Source organism: Rhea americana, unplaced genomic scaffold (assembly GCF_003343005.1).
Source record: "Rhea americana isolate MKP2758 unplaced genomic scaffold, rheAme1 scaffold_241, whole genome shotgun sequence".
Lineage (NCBI taxonomy): Eukaryota > Metazoa > Chordata > Aves > Rheiformes > Rheidae > Rhea > Rhea americana.
The window spans coordinates 16,836-42,239 of NW_028186359.1; the positions used below are offsets into that span (position 1 = coordinate 16,836).

Consider the following 25,404-nt stretch of genomic DNA (forward strand, 5'->3'; position numbering starts at 1 on the left):
CAAAATATGTTTCCTTTTTAAAGTAATTTTCTTTGTAGTTATACTCATTTCAAAATTAAGTGAGCTAATTTTTGTCTCCAGGCTTCTTATAGTGTAGAGAATGAAATGCAGAAAATACTGTGCAGGTTGATGTAGTTATGCATCAAGATTATTCATATGAAGGAAATGAAAGTCCTGAATACTGAATATATACTAAGAAAGACAAAAAAATGCAACAGTGTACCAACTCTGAAATAATAATTGTGTTTTACTAATCAAGTAATGTTCATTTCAAGCAAAGAGTTTTTCAGCTTCTTTCATTTTTCTTTTCCTGTCCATTTTAGAAACTGCAGTCCACCCAGCCTCTCGCATTTTTCTCATAGTTGTAATTTTCAGTGCAGAGCCYGGAGTTTTTAGGCTTGTTGTTTCTGGATTCTAAGACGACAAACAACATCATCAATTAATTTCTACAGTAAATTTGATTAAATGTTCAGTTTGATCTTAAGAAAAAGCTAAGATACCTTTTTTGGTGTCATAGCACGCAACTGTGAAGTTTGAGGATAATCTTTGTATAATTTTGTAAAGATTTCTTCCTCTGAGACTATGCTCTTAAATTAAAAAGAAAATTACTTAATCATACAATATTCAGAAATCTCTTTTCATTCCCCTTAGAAATAGAGCATTAAAAATGTTAAAATATTATTATGAAACCTCAACAGTTCAACAAAAACAGTGCAGAAATTCATTATGAAAATGAATTTATGTTTTTACAGAGCAGTACTTCATTTGTGATAGTTACTAATTTAGTACACAAAAGTTACTCCAGAAAGAGTCAATGAAGTAAAAAGATATATGTACATTTTGTCTTGTACATAGAACCCCACATCTTTCTTATGTTATTAGATATAGCAATGTATATAACAAGTCATTAAGCACACTATTTGTTTCAGATTTTTACCAGGAGGTCACTGTGTTCAGAGCTATCTGACTGAGCATCCAGCCGTAGAAGCACTTTTTGCTTTTTCCTCATGCACTCTTCTGAAGGCAGATTTGTACTTTCACTTTGCAGCTTATGTACTGGGGGAGTCTTTACAATGTATGTCTAGGAAAAAAATACGGTATTTAAAATTCCATTTCCAGTGGCACTTCTAGAATGTAAACCTAAACCTGTAACTCAGTTTACAGACCGATTATCCAAGTAGACACTGAAGAGATGCACTGAAACTATGATCTTCCCCTTCAAAACATGAAGCAAAGATCCAAACAAAATTAAGAAATACTATCTATATGCGTGTATACACACACACACACTTTTATTGCCAAACAAGAATGAACAGGAAGTCTCAGAAGAACTGAGTTTTATGGCACACTGTATCCATCCTCTTATCTCACGTGCATATATTCAGTTCTTATTCTGAACTGTAGTCATTAAAACCAGAATGTAACCAAACCTGCAGGAAGCAGCTTTCAGGAAGCCACTGACAGCAATGCAGAACAAGATTTTTGTTTTATCCTTTCTAAAAATTTAATGTTGCAAACAAACTGATAAAAATATAACTTCTAGCAAAAAAAGAAAAAAGAAATGACCTATTCTTTTGTTTTGATTAAACACCGCATGTGAGCTTCTGACAAGGTAGAAGCATAAGGCTTTATAGTTATGACAAAGCAGTCAGAAATACATCGATAATTTTTACAGCTACACAAACTATTTTGTTTCATAAGGGAAAAACATGCCTTTTACAAACAGACAACACTTTCTTCTAAGATTAAGAAAAAACACTACAGATGTTATTAAATTAACAGTACATCTAAAACAGGTATTGTTAGTCCCATTTTACTGATCAGGGAAGACAAATGAAGCAACTGAGAAAGAAAAATGGAACACCATTGGAGCCTTTCATAAGTTGTTTTCTAGTATCACTGAAGAACGCATGTCTTCTTGTGGCTATCTACCTTTTGAATCCCTATTTATCACAAAGGAAAATAAAGCACCCCTAGAGAATTTTTTAAAAAAATACAGCCAAAAAAATGAAGCAAGAACAATTCATTACCATACTACAAGTTACAAACCTTTAATGATGGACTGCACAAGGTACTTGCAGATGCTGAAGGAGACCTTTCTTTATTTTCCATTACATTGACTTTTATAGGAATAAAATTTGGAGACAGTGGGTTTTTTGGATTTATAGATGCAGAGTCCGGATCTAAATGAGGTTTAGGAGTCCCAGAAAAGTGAGTCTGTATTTTCTAAAATTCAAAAAGGTTTAGTTAAGAGCAAATGATGTCTTTYGTCCACTGAATATTATTTAACATGAAACACTAATCAGATAGAATTTGACATCTGTATGTATGCAATCATCTGATTAAATTAAACTACCTTATGTTTCTTTTCTTTTTCAGAAACTGTATTTTTGGGGAGTTCTTTTGCAAGATTCTCCTAAAAAAAAAAAAAGAGTTATGTCACACAGAGTAATTATTTTACTTGAATTTAGCTGTTGAACATGAGCTCAGCATAATTACAGAACACTGTACAAAGATGCATTTCACAGCTGTCATTTTTATAGTGCAGAAGACCCAGCAAAGCATGTTACACAGTGCTATATTAACAAAAAATACCTTCTCTTCAATTTCTGCTTTAAGCTGTTCCTTAAGGGATGACAGTTCACTTTTCAAACATGACAACTCATTTTCCTAAAAACAATCAGATAATGGAAAGGTTAACTATTATTAACCTGCAAAATAGAAAGCAGACCTAATAAACCATTAATTCATAAGAATATTCATGAAAAACAAACAAAATTCCATCTGCTCAATACAGCTAACTTACCCATAAAGTTAGGGCTTAAAGCTTAGAGGTACTTACAATTCATTTTCAGAATAATTCAACTTCTGTGAAGAGAAATGTCAGAAAGATACCAACTTTTAGGTAGACATTGTAGAACTACATTTTTAGAGTCTTGAGGGGATGTTGGCTCTTAGAACTTCTCAAAAGCTAAGCCTCCCAGAAAGGAAAAATGGAAAGAAGAGAACACAGCTCTAGGCTTGGAGTTTTTGTTTAGGTTTGTTTTTCAAAAAGAGCTCACATACTATTAAGAAACAGTTACTTAATCAGAACTATTCRATGAAAGAACTTTTAATACTTGTGAGAAGGTGAAAGAAAGGAAACTAATACAAAGATTACTTAACCAGGTGGTATGGTTAGAACATATGCACTATCAGGAAAGGAAGATAGAGAAGTTCAGCAACTTCCATTTATTTTTGGAAACATCTGATATTTTGGCGCACACATTAAAGTAAATACAGTACTTGGAAGTTGATCAGCTGATCTTCACTACTATTCAGTCCCACTAAGTAAATGCTTAAACAATAAAATAAAAAGAAAAGCAAGCATTAAACAGGAAGAATTCTAATATAATATTTATAATATATTACTCTGTCACAATAGAGCACGACAGCAGCCCCTTAATGAAGCTACTCACTGCTGAAGTGCMTATCTTACCAAGAATCTTTTTTCTGATGACTGCTCATGCTCCTTTATCTTAAGGAGTTTTAAYTCTGTATCTTTTTCTTCAACCACTTTATCATACTGGTGCTGTGTTTTTTAAAAAAAAAAAAAGTTATTTGACTTAATGTTATAATTACAGATACATCTGATCTTAAAATTCCACTCTTTTTCAGATAAAACTACTTTGGAGCTTCAGAAAGCACTATGAGCAAATATTTAGATCTCTGCACAAAAYGCGCAATAGAACGTAAAACTAGTGTTATTTTGTGGTGTGATAGAGAATGCTTATCTCCAGTGCTAAGTGTTCAAGCAAAACAAACAAACAAAAACATCCACACGTCAGCCATGTTATTTTTCCTAATGGTATCTGCTGAATCTACTGCAATAGACTAGTAAAATGAGTCAATTAAAATAAGTTGCATCAAACTGCCAAAAGTCCTCATAAAAACAGGCCCAAGCCAACACTGAAGAATACTGCATGAGGACAGTATCAAAGGAAGCCTGAATATACACAAATCCTGCCAAACACAAACTTATATATTCCTTTATTCAGCCCAAATATAACATTTGAAAAATGCACTCTCCAAGACTAATTTGCAATACTCTGGTTTTGAGAAGTTTTTACTTAACATGATATTACACACTACTGATCACAAAAATTGGTAAAATCTCCTACCTTGTGCTTTTCCATAAGYGCTACCATTTCAGCAATCTTGTGTTGACATCGGATATCAGTTTCTTTTTGTGTTACTGTTGCTCCCTCAGCCAGTAACCTCATTTTTTCTACCTGTCAGTAACAAGTTTCTTCTAATTCATGAGCAATTAAGAATAATATGCTAACAAAATCTTAATTTCATTTCTTCCTTTAGTGGTGGATACTATACAGTCTGCTTACACAGTGTTTATTTACTTTAAAAGATCCTTTTAACATTCTCCATCTTTTATACACCATGTTAAGATGCGCAAGTAAAATCTAGATTAAAAGTATATCCATTCCTCTGTGGCAGACAAGTGCAAAGTTGAACCACGAGCAGTAAGGAGTGACTGAGTGGCAATTCAAGGGCTCTGACCTACCTAGCATTTTTTGACATCATCATCAAAAGTTGTAGGCATGAAAACATGAATATTAGGAAAGTTATAAGGCTATTTGCTTACAGTTTATTTGTACCAAGAATAGAATTTCTGTGGACAATATCCTGATAGAAAGATTTTTTAGTTAGGTCCTTATCTTTAAGGACAAAAAAGTCTTTCAATTTAAGGCAGTGCTGTAGAACTTTGCTCACAAACATGCACAGTAAGTTCCATCCATGTCTATAAGACTGCTACACACATGCCACGAGTCTGGTCTATAATTAGCCTCATAAAAATATAGCAAGCATTTGATAAGATATCCTACATCAAAAACTAATTAAAAGCTGCAGTAAATTTTAACAACTCACCTCTTCAAGAAGTTTATTTTCAGTTAGTTTTTTGTCTTCAATTTCTTTTTGATACATGTCAATTGCTTCCTTATGTTGTTTATTCATATTCTCCACCTCTAACTGTAATTTATTCACCTTTTCAGAATGCAGAATTATTGCTGTTAGTTGTTCAGGATTTTTTTTTTTTCCTTTTTTTAAAAAAGGTCTTACTTCAGAGCAGAATTGCACTGTGCTTTCCAGGTATGTGACTGCACTGTTTCTTATTTAACATTCAGGTTCTCTCATGAGCAGCATGAGAGCACTTTTGCCTGAAGTGAGTTAGAAAACACTCATGACAACTACAGAAGCAGTATAGTAGGAAAAATAGCCCATACTAGTTCTGTGCATCCCAGTCAATAAAGCAGCCCTAGAGCTAGTTAAGCACAAAAGAATCATTCCAATATAAAGGAATCATCTATTAGCAATCTGCTAGTATCCTACCTTTTGTAGAAAAGGCCCTTTAGTATGACTGTCATGGAACGCAAAGTCAGAAAATGAGGCATAMTGCACAGCCCCCTAAGCCTTAGCAGCAGTATGACTGTAGTATGYTTATAATTAAAACTTTTGTTTAAATTAAGAAATGGAGAAATAGTTTAGCTGCAATAGTTTAATTTCATAATTTTTATTTAATTCTAAAAAAAGAGGGAATCCTTTCAGCTGCTAATATTAACAAGAATTTGATATGAAATAAATASGAAGAGCTTGGGGAATACACGCACTGCTTAATATCTGTGTGCTCTACACTATATTTTGCTTAATTGCAAGCCTGTCCTTGCCTGCTTTTTCTTTTACTAGGAAATTGAGGGAATTAAACACGCAAACAGGCTTGGAATCTTCAGAGGAGAGCTTTATAGGAGTAAATCCTGCTTGGGATTTACATGTTGCCCCTAAGCTGTATTTCCGTGTTGAGCCAGATTAAGACCTTTGATGTCATCACCTTCTAATATTTTTGCATGGGAAATGTTCCCAAACACAAACTTGTGTAGAAAGTTAAGCAAATGCACCCGAAAGAGACCTCAAAAGGTCTCTTACCCACTCTCTATTCCTGACCAAGTCATCCCAAGCGCTGTATATTAAAAAAAAAAAAAAAAAAGATTATTTCCTCTCTTAGCAATCTATTTAATATTTAAAGTCTTTTATGATCATGTTTTCCTACCAAGAATGTACTTTGATTATAATTTTTCCTTTAAGCATCTCATTCAAATGCACTCAAAAAAGTCCACATCTTTCTTGAAGTGTGGTAYCCAAAATTGGGCACAGTATTCTAATCAGTCTTATCAGTGCAAAACAAAAACTGTCTAAAATGAAAATAAATATATTTAATTGCCCTTTTTCCCCCACCAGGAAGGTATTAGTGACTAATTTTCAGTATGTCTACCAACTGAAAAAGAAAGGTACTCATGAGGAACAGAATTCCTTGAAATATGATGTCCATCTCTTGCAAGTGTCTGATGATCCAATTTGCAATGATTAAGAATGTAAGCATCCTCCAGAAATTACAAGCACATTCTTGTAAAATGTTGAATGCTGTGCCCCAGCTCCACAAAAAATTAAGTATGTGCCTAATATCACTAATTAATGAGATTTAAGAAGTATATTCAGTCTTTATCTTCTATATGAAATGATTTGAACCTACCTTCCCTCCATAAATACTTACTTTCTTGCTTTCTGCAGTAATTTTCTTTTTCAGCATCTTATTCTATTAAAATAAGATAAACACTAAACTTTTATAAATCATTACATAATTCTGTTAAYTGCATAAAGTAGGTTGGAATCCTCAAATTTCAGTTTTCAGCAAGCAAATAACTGTTGTTTACTTGTGCAGTTCAGGTTTCAGATCGATTCTCCAAGTAAAAGAGTACTCAGTTACTTTGATAATACTGTCCTTCACACTTTGTGACCTACGAAAGGCTCCCCTTTCATAAGGGGAGGAAAGGAAGAAAAATCCAAGATGCATAGTACCTCTGGCTCTTATATTATGTAGCTTATACCAAACATAGATTTACTCCTGTGCTGTACTGCAAAGGAAGAACTGATGTAATGATATACTGATTCTAAGCAGATTGCTCAGGGATTTTCTGCAGTGAAGCAAATGTTGCTGATGGGAAATACCCAGATGTCATCACAAAAAATCCAAACATATATTTCTACATTAGTTATTTACAGTTTGTCCTATCATACAGTTCTTTTCTACTATTGGTAACAGAGACGGGTCATTATTTCAAATATACTGATGATACCATGYGCTAAATGAAAATAACAAAAGCTCATCAGAGATATTTCTATAACTGCACTTTAAAAAAAGAACGGATAATTTTTACAAATACAATAATTCCAAAGGCTGTTCTTTAGTTTGTTCAGAAGATGACAAGAAGAAAATGCTATAAATTACATAGCTATGTCTAAACTCATGAGACTACAATTGTTGAATAGTAACAGTAACCACAAAATACCTGTATGTTTTACAGATTTGTGACTTTAAAAACTGTGCCTACCTCCTGTTGCAGCTCTTCAATATATTTGGTTTTATTTTCCACTTGTTTCTTTAGATTACTCAACTAAAAGAGATATTTCAAACATTAATTAACAAGCTGCTAAAAACTGACTCAATGTATTAGACATTTTTGTCAAAGTGCTTAAACACGCACATTTACAAGTTAATTTAACTTGTGCAATTAATTAAGTTTGTAAACTTAAAACTGAACTTGAAGTTTGGAAATTCCATTACGTTGTAAATTTGCACAAGTTCCATTAATTCCAATGGGACTGAAACAGATTTTACAATTAAGATTTTACAATTAGAGTTTTAAACATGAAATACTGAGAATTTTGGTAGCCCAACATTAAGACTAATAGTAATGAAACAGTTTGTCAGCAGTTTTAGAGCTTGGCCAAAATAAAATAATATTCCTGATGAAAAAAGACAAGATGAAAAAAGTCTTATTTGAAATACTGAAGTTCTCCACTATCCAGCTTCTACCTTATTTTCTAGAATCTTCAACTGCTTTTCCTTTCTTGAAATTTCATTTTCGATACTTCTAGTCTGAAATCATAATTGTTTTTAAATAGCCAAAATATTATCAGAATTTTGGTACTTAGAGACGAAAAAAACATGGTGAGACTGCTACTAATTATTATCTTACAATTTCAAAGCACAGTTCCCTCAAAAAYGATCATTAAATTTCTTATCTGTTTTATAGTTATTTATAAAATATGATTTTTTAATATAAATATTTATATATTTTATGTATATAAACGCAACTACTCCATGCCCTGATTATCTTCAGATTTTACAGTAAAATGTGGAAATCCAGTGTAATGTTAAATATATGCATGAAAATACAGTAAGAAAATAAAAATAATTGAACACAGTTATACTGTAAGTCATACTACATATTGAAAGTTAATCCCCATCCCACTCATCACTAAATGATGCGGGGGGAGGGGAGGGTGGAACGGAAACGGGACACTTTTTCTAAACTATAACTAACCTGGACTCAAAAGCCTGTATGTAAAGAGTAAATATCCTAGTGGAATTAGTGGAAGTTCCTGACTTAAAATCAAAGGGGTCAGCATGTGTATTTATGCTGATTTAATTTTTAACACCATTAAGAGGAGAAAAATCTCTCTAAAAGATTGCATCTCTAGGTAGGAATCTGCAGGGGGAAAAAAAAAGGAGTTTTACATTTATATTGTGCCCTATAGGTAATGCTGTACTTTTATATGATAAAGCGCATTACGTGTCATACATTTTTTTCATTTTCATCCAGTTTACTTTTAATCTCGTCACCCTTCTTTGCCATCTTCTCCTTCAAAGACTCCAGTTCATTTCTAAATGCCAAATTAGCAAGTATTAGTAAATATTTAAAACCTTTAGACTTCTCACTACTGCTAAAAAAACAAAAACCAAAAATATATTTCTAAAAAAGCGGCTTTGTTAATGCAACTCATTCATGAGAGCTTCACAAGCTGTTCACTGAAAAGATGCAAAACTGAGTAGTAAGTTAAAAAAAATTACAATTGAAAAAGTTACATGGAAAGTTAATTCTTACGGCTTGAGTAAAATATATTCTAATCTAAGACTGTAAAGCACCTACAAAATACGGAAGGGTGCTCATCAATGTGGGTTGGGCAACACAGACTTCAAAGGGTAGTATTTAATCTTTTTCACATTTAACACAACTTCTCTTTGCTTTTTATTTTCATCACAAATAAGATGATCTAAAAAAGCATTACTAAAAATCACAGAAAACAGCATGAGTACAGCATTAACAGCAACAGCAAAGGAATCAAGGCTTTCTTTAAATAATATTGTCCTTTAATATTTGTTTTTACTCGCCTTAACTGGCTGTTTTCTTCTTCCAGGTTTTCTAGTAACTTCTGTATATTTTCTTCTTTTTTTCTATTATCCTAAATAAATGCATATGTAAGTAAAGTAAAACTCAAAGCAACAGCTTAAACAGTACCTCAACCTGCCTTATGACAAGGGTAACTGCTCTTCCATTTTTTTTTTTTTTTAAGTACAAAAAGCATTTTCTAATATACCATATAATTTATATTTTAATGTTGTCCTTCAAAAACAGATAAAAGTATAGAAGTTTACAACTTGCCTTGTGACCTTCTTGCAGTTTGTTGAGTTCTGCAGCCATATAACTTTTCTCCTGCACAATTTGTTCTTTTTCTAATAACAGTTTATTGAAATCCACTGTTAGTTGCTCATTCTTGCGCCTAATGTAAAATACGTGGTCAGAGACAAAAGAATACMTATTTTAAAAATTACTTTAACTTAAATTCAACTGTTATTAAAAGTTTTCTTCACACTGAAATAAATCCAGGCCCGTATCTGCAAATTCGAGCTTTGCAGAAAACTTAGTACAGAGTAATAGTGATGTGAAGAGGCTCTAAGAGGAAGAGGAAAGAAAAGGAGAAGCAACTTCCATATAACAGCTGCTGGAAGGAACTCAGTCCAACATCCACCTCAATGCAGGGTCAGCATTCAAAAATATTTTGTGTTAATACATCCAAGTCAGAGATAGGGAACAATTATACACATATAARAAAATGTATTTTACAAATGTGAATATATAAAATCTGTCATACTATGTGCTTAAGTTAAAACTTTAGAAAATTATAGATCATTTCATTGTATGTTGATTTCCATGTAACACAAAAATATAAACAAATCCAAAAATTTCAGAAAAGATCATACATCTCTTGTTCAAGATCTGCGTTCAGTGTCATAAGCTGTTTTAAACAAATTTCTTTGTTTTCAATTGTATCACTCAGCTGTACTTTCAAATCATGTATTTCCTTCTGCAAAAGAAAGTGTTGAGTGTACATATGTAAATCACCGTTCATGAAAGCTGCCAGAAATGAACAGACAACACAAAGCTTCAAGTTAAAAATAAAACTGGAGATATGCCATAAATTAGCCAGTCTGTATCTTTACATCTCTAGTGTAACATAGAGGTGTGAGACACTTAACTCTGATATAATACTAAATGTGTCCCCTTTTGTATAGTCCAACTAGTCTGCGAAAGCACTGACAAAGTTAAATTTCTCTGAGCATTTAAATAAAGCTATTGTTGCCTTGGACATAAGCTTTTGTATTATTTAAAATGTAAAATAAATAAATAAAATAACGAATTGCAGCATTTCAGTACTATGTGATAGTATAAGCACACATTTTGGATKCATGTTGAAACATAATGCAAAACTCTTCCCTTAGAAACCTGCTGTCATTAAAAGATAAGTTAAGCCTTGCAATGTAATGTATAATATGTAATTATGCTTTGAATACTATTTTCTCYGAATCATTGGTGATACTACACGTACTCGCAGCCAGTTGATTTAAAACAAAATGTGGGTGCATACATGTGTGTTTAGTTTTTAAACACAGTGGATAATAAACTTCTAGAATTTCTTACCATGGAAGGTATAAAAGCAAATAGTATCAGGCTATCAGGCAGTTCAAAAACTGATGATACATGAACATAAAAGTCCATAAACAGGTAACAAAGGGAAGAGAAAGGGATGTATCCTCTAACATTCTTAATRCATTGACTGTAGGGATGTCAGGGGAACAGACCACAGACAATAGCCAGGCTTGTAGGCTCTTATACTATATAGCATCATCTACTGCATTGTCAGGAGTGGAGTACTGCACTGGATGGACCACTGGCCAGGCTCAGACATTTTCTATGTTCTTATATTCAAGCAATAACGTGTAACTTAATTTATAAAAACGTGTTACAATCCTTTATTCAGACCTCTCTAGCTTGGAGAGTATTTTCCATTTCTTTTTCTCTCTCCTGCAATTTTTCAACAGTAGTCTCAAGATATTTCTTCTTCACTAGAAGTCCTTGAACTTTTTCCTATTTATGGACATTAAAAAAAAAAAAAACACTCAGTTCAGAAAGTTCCATGTTCAGCATATATGTAATAATTTATAAAATGCAAATGTGGTTTCACACCACCTTACTCTAGCTGATACACTTTCTTGTTAGACTAGCAAATTTAAGATCCTATCATCATCCTGTATACTTCATATAATTCAGACAGCTGTAACAGAAGAAGGGTCTGTGTCAAGGTTTAGTAGGGTTCACAGAGGTCAATGCTGCTTACCTCAGCAAACTTCTACAACAAGGAGAGAACACCTCATGTGCTGATAGTACATGGAACATTATGTTATAACCCATGACACCTTTCTGGAGGCTTAGACTTGCATACCTTCTATAAAGGGATGCATATCAACTGAGTAGGCACTGCTCTTCAGATGGTGCACRCTGCAGCAGGAAGGACCTCACCGTAACTAACACCTCACAAACAGCAAAATAATAACAAAACTATGAAATAAGAAACCTATGAGGCATTAGTTATTAGATCACTCATTTTGTCATACATAGCCTTCTGTAACCTTCTTCCACTGCCTTTCCAGCAGGATGTCCTAAGCTTGGTTATTCTTTAAACATCAAAATGAAGTCCTTACAACGAAAGTCTTTATAAGGCTTGATCTTTAGGGTACAAAGAAAGCTATCGAGTCATGAAATTACTGTCGAAAAAATAAGTGATATTTTAGCCTTAAATGTCATATGCTTGGTATTCACAGAGTTTGAGCTTACGTTCGTCACAAAACAAATAAATAAATTTCAGAAAGGTTTAACATGAAGAAAGAAAGAGTAACTAGGCATAACTAAAAATAGGGAGTATTTATATCTAGAGTGAGCAGTATTTAAACAGGTGTGACAGAAGCACCAAATGACCAGAAATGTCAACACACAGAAAAACAAAACAAGTAGAACAGTGGAAAGAAGCGGGTTCTTCAAAAAGAACACAAGTCTAAAACACAAGAGAAAGTTAGTAGCAACAATACAGCAGATTAGAAAGTGTTCTATAGGGCATTTAAGCTACTTACTATGAGACTTCACATGAAAAGTAAATGCCATGAGACTAGTAAAGGGAACAATATTTACCAGTGTTTCTGACAGCTCTTGAAGTTGCATTTCTTTGTCACACTTTAATTTAGTCATCTCTTCTACAGCACATGCAATGTAAAATTTAAGTAGAAATAATTTTACATATTTAGCAAACAGTATRAAGCATTGCCCCTTTGCAGTACCCAACTTGCAGGACTTGCTGGATTAAGTTCAGAAATCTTAAAGCTAAATTTTGACCTAAATCATGATTTAAACGCAGAATTGGAAAAAAATATTCAGAAAGACATTAATGAACACTTATCTGAAAAGAAGCCAGCTAACCGTTCATCTTAAATAAAACTCAGAGTCTATTATATTTTGCACAAACATGGTTTCAAGTAAATTACGCACTGTAATAACGTGCACAAAGGACTAGTCTCAGTATTCATGGATATGGATTTTTCTAGAAGTTTGACTACTGAAGATATTCATATAGATATGCTGAAAAATAAAACTATTTATTAAGCAAGTAAATTTGAAATGTGTTTTCTACATGCACATTCATACCACCAGTGTTTTTCACAAGTACTGGACATCAGATTCATTTTTGCTCTGGAAATATCACAGGTTTCATCTCATCTTGTTCCAGAGAAGCAACACTAGTAACTTTTGAGCAGTTTTACCTTTAAATGCCCTCAATACTTATAAGACATCAAATCATATTTCTTATCTATCATCCAGGAACTAGAAATATTTAGAGACATCTGCTGCACTGAGATAACAGCGCTAAAGGTAGATCTCTTGATTTTGGGACTAAGGAATGAATAGCTAGAAATCATAAAATAGCAAAACAATATTGAAAGCAACAGAAGACTTGAGGGCAGATTCTGAAAGAGGTCCTGCATCTCCTGAAATAATTGACACAAATATTGGAATGAACAATTTTTCCTTGAGCATAGGCTGGACAAATTCTGAACATGTTAATTTGTTAGCTTAAAAGTAATAAAAAAGTCCAAGTCTGAATAATGTCTTTTTTGATGTAATACAAAGAAAGAAAAAGGAAGCATGACTAAGATCACATTTTTTCTATTCAATTGATTTGGGAAATAGTTCTAGTATAATTTGGAGGTGCTCTGTTAAAATATATATATATATAAAATATATATATATTAAATAAAATAAAAATTTGTATAAAATTATTTAAATTATTTTTAAATTTTTATAAATATAAAAAGATGTATTTATATATTTATACAGGACTTTGATATCATACTCAGTATCAGCGGACCATAAGCTACAACACAAGATACTAAAATGAGTACTACATAGGGATGGTCTATTTTCAGAAAAAGCTAAAGAAAGTGGTTTTTGCTAAATTCATTTGTTTTTTTCCTTAGTCTTACCCAGTTCAGCAGACTTCTTTCTGAGCTCCAAGGTGAGCAGTTTCAATTCATCTTCATATTTCTTCAATCTAGGAAAATTGTAAATTTTTTTGCCCCCYTCTCTATATGGTACACAGCACTGCATTTGAAAGTTTAAGTACAGTACGACCAAGTCCTAGCACAAGCATTTTAAATACATCTGCCTTTCTAAAAGCAGATAATGTAACTAMTTGCAACAATTATCAAAATCCACTATTATAATCCCTGAACAGCAAATATATATATACACATATAACTACACAGTTCTCAAAAAATAGGATTATGAAAATCAAGGACCAAAAATTTACCTTCTCATGAACCAGTATCAACCAGGACAACTACAAAAAATTAAATTATTTGAACTTAGACCAGTTTGCTAAAAAAAAAAAAAATCAACTTAATATCCTTTTGTTCTTGGATTTGTCATAATATGCATCCACTTGCAAGATGTCTTAATGCAAAGACACTTTCTTGAAAAACGCTGTTCAATAGCCTATTAAAAATACAGTGTTCTGTTTCTGTACTTAGAAGGGTTGAATTTAGTTGTTATCAGGTTCTTTGACAAATACGCAGGGTTTATTATTATTATTATTATTATTTTAGAAGACCTGAAATAAGAGGCATTGGTATTAAACAGCACTATCATTAGGTAAGGAAGAATATCATCCTCACTAAGTATTTTATTATTTAAGAAAGACTTTCAGGTACCAGATGAGAGTATTTAGCTAAGAGTTGCATCTACACATAGTCAAAAAGCATAACCATTTTCAAGTGCTAATCAGTCAGTAAGACAGATGAGGGATTAAAATAGAAGAATGGTTATACATTTTTTACACAGAAAGAACTTGGGTACTATAGTTATTATTTTTACATATAAGTGACACCAGATCACACAGGAAATGTAAGTTTTATTCCCAGAGAACAGTAATCTAGTATTTTATCCATAAGATCACTCTATGAACGTTAACTGTTCAATTACCTATTTTGTTCTTTTTCCAGCAAACTTTTGAAATTGTAAATGGAAGTTTCAAATTCATCTACCATGGATGCATGCAAAGCCTTAGTTTCTTGACATTCTTCCATCTGGGCTTCTTTTTCCCCCGTGACCTGAATTAATGCTTTCACTGCAGTCTGCAATTCAGTTTCTAAGTTCTTCTGAATAGTCTAAAAAATAATTTTATAATTTCTATACACATGTTGTAACAACCACCTACAATTAATGTTTCATATCTGAAGTATTAATATTTATTTATTCAATTACTTACATAATCTATTTATACCAGAAAATTATAAACAAGCACTACCTCTGTTTTTTGCAATGAAACTCTAGCTTCTTCAAGTTCTGCCCTCAAATGATCCTGATTGATCTGGGATTCCTTTAACTTTTCCCCTTCATGTCCTAAGCAGAAAGACATATGCTAACATTAAAGAAAAATAACTTGTTTACTGAAAGTCCTTGCATTTCTGTTTTACAGATACATACATTCCTACAACTTATTCAAGCTACATAACGTGCTTATAAACTACAAATGCTTATTCGACTTATTAAATAACAATAACTGAAATGTTTATGAAATTTAATATAAGCAGCCATTCATATGTATGCGGCATAAAAAAAAAAAATACACCCACACCTTCCTTCCCACTCCACAGTCATTTTTAGTCATTCATCTGTATGATGAACTGATGCTGAAATTTGCTTCAACTCTAAAGAACAAAGATACTTAAACCACACACTACAAATATTTTGTGGCTAATATAAATGACTTAAACAGCACTGAAAAGCTAGTGCTAAAAAATATTTCCTCAATGACACCTGACTATATATTTGCAAAACTGGAGGAATGTTACTTTCTCTTCAAAAGCTTTTATTACTTGCTTCAGCCTGAGAATACAAGAACCCCTCAAAAACAGTTACACTTCCAGTCTCAGTCACTCCCTTGGCTTATTTTTAATATGATTCTATTTAAAAGCTGCAATGTTTTGGGAGTTATTTAGTGAAGATGTCAAAATGTCTTGCTGAATACAGAACAAAGTTACTATTTACGGACTACTGAACAGCTATTAGATGTTGAAGTCCCTTCATTAATTTGATGTAAAATGATTCAACGAAGTAACTAGAAACAATACTCTATTTAATAATTTACCATTTTTATTATACTAGTCCAACTGAAAYGGAAAAATTCCCATAATATGGGCATTGTTATACAGTGTTCAGGTAAAAGTTATTACTGTTATGGAAAAGGAAGGACAGGGTATATGCAGCTTATTAGTGATGAGATATGCAGCTTATTAGTGACCATCTCCACACCAGGTCTATTGATGAGCAAGACAAGAAAAAAAAAATCCTCATCATGAAACTGTCATGTCAATATGAAAACAGACTGTAGTCTAAGCTCTAAGAGAAAACTACTGATATGAAATAAGGGTCTGTATTTTTATATAAGCAGATTACATTAAAAATCCAGATCTTACACCCCAACTTCAGACCTAAGCAAGAAAATGACCTGCAAGACCCCAAAGTTCTGCTGCTGATTAGTAACAAGCTAACATCACCATCCCATTTCCTGTAGTTCTATTAGCAATAGTATTTTGATATAGTAGAGATAATTCTTACTTGTTTTTTCTTCTAAGTCAGCCATCTTACTTTTTGATTCCTGCAACTGAGTTTTGATATCTCTTATTATGTCATCTTTTTCACCATTCTGCATGGTCAAAACTGTAATCTAACAGAAGTAGTATTATAAATAAGTCTAAAAAAGATGACAGACTTGTATCTTCAACTGTTCATTATGCATGATTAGCATTCATGCTAGTGTCATTCAATTTAAATAAGGTTGTCTTAGCTAAATATTGGTCATGTTACTCTTTAGACACAAAAGTTCTTCAGTTCAAAATGAGAACATGAGTTCCAACAGATTGAAGATGCTGGAAACATAACTAAAGTTAGCAGAATCAAACTCTGAAATGCAGTTCCAGCTGTTATTTCTTCYGTATTTACTGATGCTCTGAAACGCTCCTTGCCTCTTTGCAATGTCATATCCATCTTTGGACAAGTCAACAACTCTTGACCTTCTCAGGTACAGACATAGATGGAAGCCCTGCTTCTCAGTCTGCTGCTTACAAATTAACAGCTCATATCATATTTAATTTCTTCTTCTTACTCAAGCTTCCATCATGGCTATCTCATCACCACTGCCAAAAAACTATTCCAGCCTCTTCCAGCTTCAAAACCTCCCTTATYAGCCTTTAAAAAACAATGCAAAACTAGAAGGGCTGATGATTGTTTTGCTAATTTTATGCTTCCACACAAGCCATTTTTATACAAGCAAGCTATATATAAAGCAAAGAATAAGCAWTTAGTATTGACATGGTGCTTTTAAATCCTTTCACTGAGATACCCCTCTTTAGGATACAGCAGTCTATTTTATATTTCACTCCAAACAACATRTAAGGAACACACAATTAAAAAGCCACCTGCAATGTTAACTTCTATCCTTCCAAAATAGAAATATTTTACAACCAACCAAGCAAGCACTTAAGTATTTTYTTTTGATGCGTCAGTAAGTCATGAAAGCAAGAGAGTTCAAGTATTAGTTTAAGAATCTGCAAGATTTGTTTCAAGAATTAAAACAAACCTGTTTTTCCTTCATACTGACTTCTAGTTTGTATTCTCTTTCAAACTTGTCCGCTTTTTCTGCTTCTTCTTTTACTTTTGAGACACAAGAATATGAATAGTTAATTTATTAATGGTAAAATAAAAATTTCATTTAACATGAAGTATATTAAGATTACTGTGCAATTGATTTCCTAAAAAAAAAAACGTTGGGGTCATGTTTGAAATTGTTACCTCATCAGACAAAATATTCTGCCCTAACCTTCCACAGAATTAGTCCATTACAGGATGTATTAATTTCTTAAAATAATCTATTAAGAGATGCATGTCCAAAAACAAGACAGTTCATAGCACAAATACCAAATTAAAACTTCTGCAGTTAAATGCACTAGTGCATTATCAGTTTAATAAGACAACTACATAAAATAAGCAGAGATCTATAGACTATCCTTCATGGACAAAGCTAAAGGTTTTGGTGACAATTAGAAAAAAATAAGGTTCAAAAACTGACCCAGGAACACTGGCAGAAAAATAATAAAATGGCCCAGTCCTTTTAATGGCAGGCAGCATGAGGTAAGACTAATTTAATGAGGGTGTATCCCTGGCATGATACTAATAACACAACCATCAGATATAAAACTTAGATCAGAAATACAAAACTTTGTGAGGAAACCTGAGTCATTGCAGTGAATTTACCTTTCCTAGGAAATTTGAGACACTCACCCCAAATGAAGGGGAACTGAGGTATTATAAAGCCTGACACACACAAAAAAAGACAAACATCAGAAGAAATTTTGTAACTTATTTTAATAGGATTAAGACTCGGCTAAGATATGTGACAGACTCCCTTATTAAAGTACCTCGCTTTTCAAGGTGATTGAATTCAGCTGACCATATTCAGCAACTATTTCTTTAAAACAAACAGCAAGAAAGGGCATTTGCCACTTCATTACCATGCAATAATGTTCCAGGATACAGTCCACAGAACAAGTATTACAGTGCACCATTCTAGCATACCCTATCCTTCTGGCTTGAAACTGCACGCAGTAAAATACATTTAAGTACAAAACTGTTATGTCTACAGCATAAATAGAGTAAGCAAGACTCTCACATTTGAAACACATTTCCAGTCTGGTGTTCTCCGCTTGCACACGAAGTTCTTCAAATGCCATTATCATTCTCTAAAAGTAACATTCAATACGTACATTCATATAAAACTAAGTACTTTCTGTAACAAAAAATGATGTTTATGGTTCGAAAACAAACCATATTACAACAAGCTCCTATTCATATCTAAGATTTTTTTAAAAACTAAATTCTGAGTGTAAACACACATTTTGAATTAAAATATGGTAATTTATAGAAGATGGAAGCGTAAGAAGTTCTGTACACAAGATGTAAACAATTTCAGGGATCAGATATTTTTACTAATCCATGTTCAGAGATTCCTTAGCACAATGGAAGAGCTGTTGTGCATCTCCTAGCTGCCCAGCTACTACAACAGGCTTTACTAAACTTTACTCTAAGTACTAAGTTTAACTGTTATATTATCAAATTCATCACACACACAAAGATGCCTCATATTTCTCAATTATAAATATACAATGGTCTAATTTTCCACAGTGGAATAATTAATTAACAAAAATGTAATGGATGAATGTATTTTGCAAGACTGCAGTTGTTTTATGAATTAAGAAGGAAAAAAACTCTTCAAGTCAAGGAAGCAAATTAAAGATTCACTATTCACACTTTATACTTCTTATTCCATGCACAATCATCTATTTACATTTCAGTTTTGCATATGATCCAGCAAAAGCAATTTGCTTTATTCACCTTTATGCACTTTTCATTAAAGAAAAACATGCAATAGAGTAACTGTAATATATCTGACCCGTATCTTAAAAAGTCTGTGTGCCTGAATTTCACCTAAGACTATTTGCAGAACGGAGTCTAAGTCCAAAGATACAGTTCTCCAAAATGCTGTCTAACACCTAAAAGCCCCATTTCCCATGACTTCTAAAGCTCTATTTCTGCAAATGCTGATAATGTTTCAATCTTGCCAAGGCTGAATCATCTGTATTATATATACATGTGTTTATCTATATGTGGATATACATTTACATATGTGTATATATTACACACAGTATTTATTTACAAATTATACAAACAGGGGTCTGCAGAAAAAAAACAGTGGAACTGACTTGATTCTGGTTCAGAGATGGTAACTGAGTACATTACTCTGCTACAACATGAGATCTACATTAGTTTCCTCCTCCACTACAATATGAGATCTACATTCAGTTTCCTCCTCCACTTGAGGAGTGTCAATACTCAGTTCCCACCTTCCAGGAAAATAGCCCAAAGAACCCCCCTCAACTCTYTTGCTGAAGCTGTCTCAATATGCAGAAAAGACTTTAAGGACAAGAGCAATGGGTACAAACTGAAATAAAAGAAATCCCATTGAAACGTAATTAAAAAAATTTTTTTTTACTGTGAGGGTGATTGAACACAGGAACAGGTTGTCCAGAGAGGCTGCCATTAAAACCTGACCTGACACACTCCTGAGCAACCTGCTCCGCCCAACCCTGCAGGGGGCTGGACAATGTAATCTGCAGAGGTCCCTGTCAAATTCAGCTATTCTGTAAGATCAGTGGATGAGTGAAAAGGAGTACAAAACAGAAGACAGCAGTTACAGAAATCACCTAAGACTAAGTAGATCTACATATTCCTAAGGATTGTAAATGCATTTTATCCAATAAATGTGTTGCTTACAATACAAAACCAATACTTAAATAGAGACTGAAAAAAATCAGCGTTCTAACACTCCAAATGAGGGGTCTAATCACCACCTTCTTTGTATGAATAATGTCTCAGCATATACATATAACTCAGATAACATGCTGAGTTTTAACAAGCTACATCACTTACTTCAATGTTGTTATTAAGTTCCACATATAGCTGTCTTGTTTCTTCTCTTTCATGTTCATCTGTCAAAATAAGAATGTACTATAAAGTTTTCCTTTTGAAAAAAAAAATCAGACATCCAAGCCATTCTGCTTACATGGCATAATGAATTTTCAAAAAATTACATACTCTTATTTTAGCAAGTCACTACGAAATACAGTGCACCAAAAGTTATACAGTCCGAAGAAAATGTATTTTGCATTGAAACATTAAGCAAGCTCAGCTTTTATAACTTTCTTCCAAATCTCATTTTTTCCAGGAGGAATTTAATTCTATATCAATTATTAACAATATTACTGCTGTTGAACAATACTCTACTAAAAATATAAATTTGTAAAGTTGTAATGTAAGGTTCAGTGTGGAACTTCTTCACATCAGCAGAGACACTCRTGACAACAGAACTATCAGTACAAAACTATTACGATGATACTCTTTCTTTTCACAATTTCACTTTCATAATTGATACTATTATTACTCCTCAAGAAAATAATTCCAATTAATTCAGAATGTAACAGTAAGAAACAGTTACCGAGAAGTACAGTAAATCTATATGCAGGTGTCTGCAGAAGACAAGCAAAAAAAGAGGCAGACACGAAAAAAAGAAAAGGTATCCAAGATAAAGTTGGTAAAAGATTTTAAAATAATAATTCTGAATTTGATATAGATTAAAATCTCAGTGCAATAATATATTTTAAAACTTCAAAATTTAAGTTTCATTTACTCCAGCTTTATAGTGTTGGTCAATTTAGTGCAAAGAATGCTAGCTGCTCATTGAATCTTGGGCCTAGGGGCATTTTTTTCCTCCAGGGAACCTAATTGCTCCAGACACAATGATGCTGTTCCCTCTAGTCTGAGAAAGRAGGAGCTGAAAAAGGTAACTGGATTAGATTCAACTGCCTAAACACAGGCATGAAGTACCATCTTATATGACATAAGATATCCAAGGTACCTGGATGGGACTGACAAATGCGACAGGACTTAAAGATCTGCACTCTTCTGGAGTGGTTGCTAGTGGTTATTCAGTATTGCTCACAGAACCTAAATCTGTTTTGAAGTTTATGTAACTAAACTTCCCCAGTCATGTAACCTTTTAGCAAACCTTTGAATTCAGCACTACARAACACACAGATACTTGGCCTCTGGTTTCACTGCTGTCAGTGCATTCACTGTCAATAGAATGACAGCTTTTTCTTTTTGCATTTATAGAAAGCTAGATATACTTTGAAAAAAAAATCAAGATTTAAATAGTATTTACATTTGGTGGACTTCTCTGTGAAATGAGTACAGGTTTCCTTGATMAGATTACACATATGCCTTGAAGCACTGTTTCTGGAAGAAGGGAAAAAAWATCTTAAAATGCTCTCATAGTGATGCACATTACTTTGCATAAAAGAGTGACATTGCAAAAAGCTTGATGAGCTTCACAATTTAACACATTTTTTAAATTGCCCATTTTAATAGCTCTTAGCAAGAAAACTTTTCACAAAAATATCAAACTATTTAACTGTATTACTTACTCTTTTAAAAGATCTTTATTTTCACATATCTCATCTTCAAGTTTTAAACTTAGCCTTTCGTTTTCAAACTAATTTTGAAAGGGACAAGCACAAGAAGATAGTTATTGAAAAATATACCAGTACTACACTTTCACTTTCCCAGTTTTACATTATGTATTTCTGTATCAGAAGACAGAAATCCGTTTTACCTGAAATGACATGCTGAGCAATCTTTTATTATAGTTTGCTTGAAAATAATTGCTTGAAAAAAAACAGTGATTACCAGTAACTGAAATATTTAAGGTGTGTTATCCATATGACTGTGATTGTGCATGTGTGCATGCGCATACCCTTCTCAAAACAAACATTTTCTCAAGGCAAAAGTCAAATAGTCAAAGATTCAAGTTACCAACACTGATGCAAACAGAAAACAAGGAAAAGGGTTGATGAATTGCTTAATATATCTGTTCCACTAACAAAGATCCCCACCACTAACAGCTAGATAAGAAACTGGGTTAAAGCACTGTCTACTACTTCCTATATATGTTGGGTTTGGAAATATGCAGGAGCTTACTTTAAAATACTAGGGGGACAAAAGCTCATACAGTCTTGGGTAAGTCTATACATCTTCACAGTATGATGTACACAGTAACTATTCAAAGATGAAATGCACACTGTTAACAAGAGGAAAATGATTCTAAAGAACAAAAAAGGTAAAGATTTTCCTTTAAAACCTGTAGAACTATAGGTCATTGATATCTAGCAAACTAGTTTCTTTAAAGTCCTCATATAAACAGCTTAAAATGCCTTCTTCAAGATCTATAATATTCTTTAATATTTAATTGTATGAATAATATGTTCAAAGTAATTCAGGAAGATATTCTCTTTAATTTAGGTATTCAACACATATAGTAAAATACTGGCCTGCAATTCTTGAATGGCTTTACGCTGTGCTTCAATAATCTTTCTATTTTCTTGCAATTTTCTCTCTTTCTGCTTCAGTTCCAACTCTAYTGTTACTTTCCATTGCTTGATCTTCTCAGCCTCTTTGTAGAGTTTGGAATACAATTCATTCATTGTTTCTACACTCTATTGAAAATTCAGAATTTAATCTCAAATGTTAATTAAATAGCATTTTACGTATACATTTATCTTAAACAAAGGAAGCTTAATATTCTCCCCGCCGTCATAGACGGCGACACAAGCTTCTACTGACCAAGAAACAGATTTAATCTTTATGCTCCACTGTGTATATAGATCAACAGATATTACAGAGTAAGGGACAAATACAACACAAATGAGTGAAAAATACCCCACTGGACAGCCTGCAATCCACCAGTTTTGCTAGTATTATCAATGGGGCCAAGATTATTTCTGCTGAATGATCCTTGGATCACATCCAAAACGTCATATGATGCATTTCTGCAGTCAACTCACATACAAAGAAAGAAAGAAAGAAGAAAAAGCAGTCAACCTTGTGCTCTTGAAACATCCTCAAAGTACTGTACAAGCAGTCCTTGATCAGTGGCTTTAAAAAGGTAAAAGCAGAACAATAGGCCATGAGGTAGTTCTGACGCAGGTTTTAGGTATGATGTCACCTAATGCTATCTTTTCTGGCTGCATCATGATATTATAATCTTGACTATAATAGCTACTGTGGTAAAAGAAGTTCAATCCTCATGGAAATTAAAAATATTAAGAGAAAAAACAAGCMATATGTTCATGTTCACAAAAATATAAATCTTATTCTAATCAATCTTAAAACTCCTAGACTTCCCAAGCATTACAAAAATAAAAATAAATAAAAATAGAAAAAAAATTTTTGAAAATTGTCTTACTATCTAAAGGTTTACCCCTAGGCACAATCACTGAATCTTAAGTACCTTCTCTAAATGATACAGCTTTAAACGGGAGACACAGAAAATATCCTCCCCTTCCCAAAACTGTCTAGGATGGTGCTTATGGAAATGTTTTGGGAACAGATTAAACATTAGAACGCCTTAAGAAATGAGCTACATGAAGTGTATACTTAGCTGACCTCTTCATCTGTTTCAGGCCAAAGTTTTCCTTGCTGTGAAGTCACATCTGGAATATGGACAGATTTCAATGAATCTGTTGGAAAAAAAACTCTCCCCCTCACCCTTCCCCAAAAAACAAGTGCAACTGCATTTAACAAAGTAACAGGTATAACATTGTGAAGTTAGTCATGAAAACATGTACAACAGTCAAAAAAAATTATATAAATGTGTGTGTATATACACATACACACACAGACACATAGCGGAAGATTAATGCTCATTCTAGGCTTACCTGAATCAGTGATTTCACCATGGTTCAGCGTACTTCTCATTACAAAGGGCAAGTTAAAATCATCACCCGGGCATTTGTTAAAACCCTGAATAAATTTAAAAGTTAGTTTCTTATGGGTAAATTAGAAAAGCATTTACATAAAAAAAAAAAAAAAAAAAAAGATACAGCTAAAGTGAAAAACATAACTTTCCACTGATAAATTAGCTACATACTGCTTTAAAGGCCCAAGATGTTGGCAATGCTTTGGAACTCTCCTGTTTGCTTCTTAACCTCACAGTGACTTTTAGAATTGTCTGTCCTTTGTGGTTTGCTCTATACAATACTCTGACCAAAGAAGCAGATGTTTTTCATTACAGCTATAAGTTTATTAGCTATTACATGCCTGTTCACAGGTGTGTGGTAAAGGACTCAATAAGCCAAATGATTTTTTTTTTAGTCCAGTATTCACGTTTATTTTTTCCCCAGTGCTTTCTAGAACAGATTTGATGAAGTTTTAGCATGAAAATTTCAATTTACAAAGTGTTCTAAAGAGTCACAGAAATTTGTTTGTACACAGCATAATCACCTCCTGCCAGAAAGTCACTTTAATCTGAATCTAAGTATATTCAAAAGGGAACCTCAACATAAAAAAACAAACAAAAACTTGCTGAATTCAGAGAATTTAGTGCCTAGTGACAGCATGCTTTCACACAACGTTTGATTGGGGTGGGAACAATGAATCCAAGTGAGCCAGAACAAGAAGTTGGGTCCTTCACAACTCACTGCTCTGAATTACCCACATCGAGCATCTAGTTATTTGTCGTTGGCAGTAAATAGCTAAAGTATGTAGCGAACAGCCAGGAAGATTACTCTTTTTTGGTTGTGACAGGAATAAACTAAAAATATTGGAAATCAAAATTGAAAACGCTCTCTCCCAGCCAACGTTAGCAGTAGAACGCTCACACACGCGCTCCCCAGACGGAGCCCAAGGCTCCGCCTGGGCGCCCCCGCCCCGCCGCCGCCTCGCCTCGCCGCGCCTCGCGGGCCGGAGGGCCGCCGGGCCGCCGCCGCGTCAGGAGCGCGGGGGGCGGCAGCGCCCTTTACCTGAGCGACACCCGCGGCTCGAGCGCTGGCCTGCGGCTTGACTGCAGACACCTGGCCACCACTCAGACGCGGCGGCACGAACAACTTAAATGGCTTTTCCTTCTCCATGGCCTCGGAGGAGAGGGCGGGTGGCAGAGGCAGTGCCTCACGGCGAG

At 33.6% G+C, this 25,404-nt stretch overlaps 1 protein-coding gene across 1 annotated transcript; it reads right to left on the bottom strand.

Moving 5' to 3' along the window:
- Positions 1–269: 269 nt before the first annotated feature.
- On the bottom strand, positions 270–25,375 carry SYCP1 (synaptonemal complex protein 1). Its single transcript, XM_085306606.1, has 28 exons — positions 25,280–25,375; positions 24,167–24,251; positions 23,895–23,941; positions 22,781–22,945; positions 21,878–21,945; positions 21,616–21,689; positions 20,325–20,383; positions 18,508–18,577; positions 17,419–17,492; positions 16,398–16,506; positions 15,085–15,179; positions 14,760–14,944; positions 13,763–13,830; positions 12,417–12,478; positions 10,154–10,257; positions 9,555–9,672; positions 9,284–9,354; positions 8,694–8,775; positions 7,440–7,502; positions 6,581–6,643; positions 4,924–5,040; positions 4,161–4,271; positions 3,479–3,571; positions 2,596–2,670; positions 2,357–2,416; positions 938–1,081; positions 501–587; positions 270–414 (listed from the first exon to the last, which is right to left on the bottom strand). Exons 1-28 carry the CDS (start codon positions 25,355–25,357, stop codon positions 271–273), a joined length of 2,571 nt encoding a protein of 856 aa, XP_085162732.1. The 5' UTR covers positions 25,358–25,375; the 3' UTR covers position 270.
- Between the last annotated feature and the right edge of the window lie 29 nt (positions 25,376–25,404).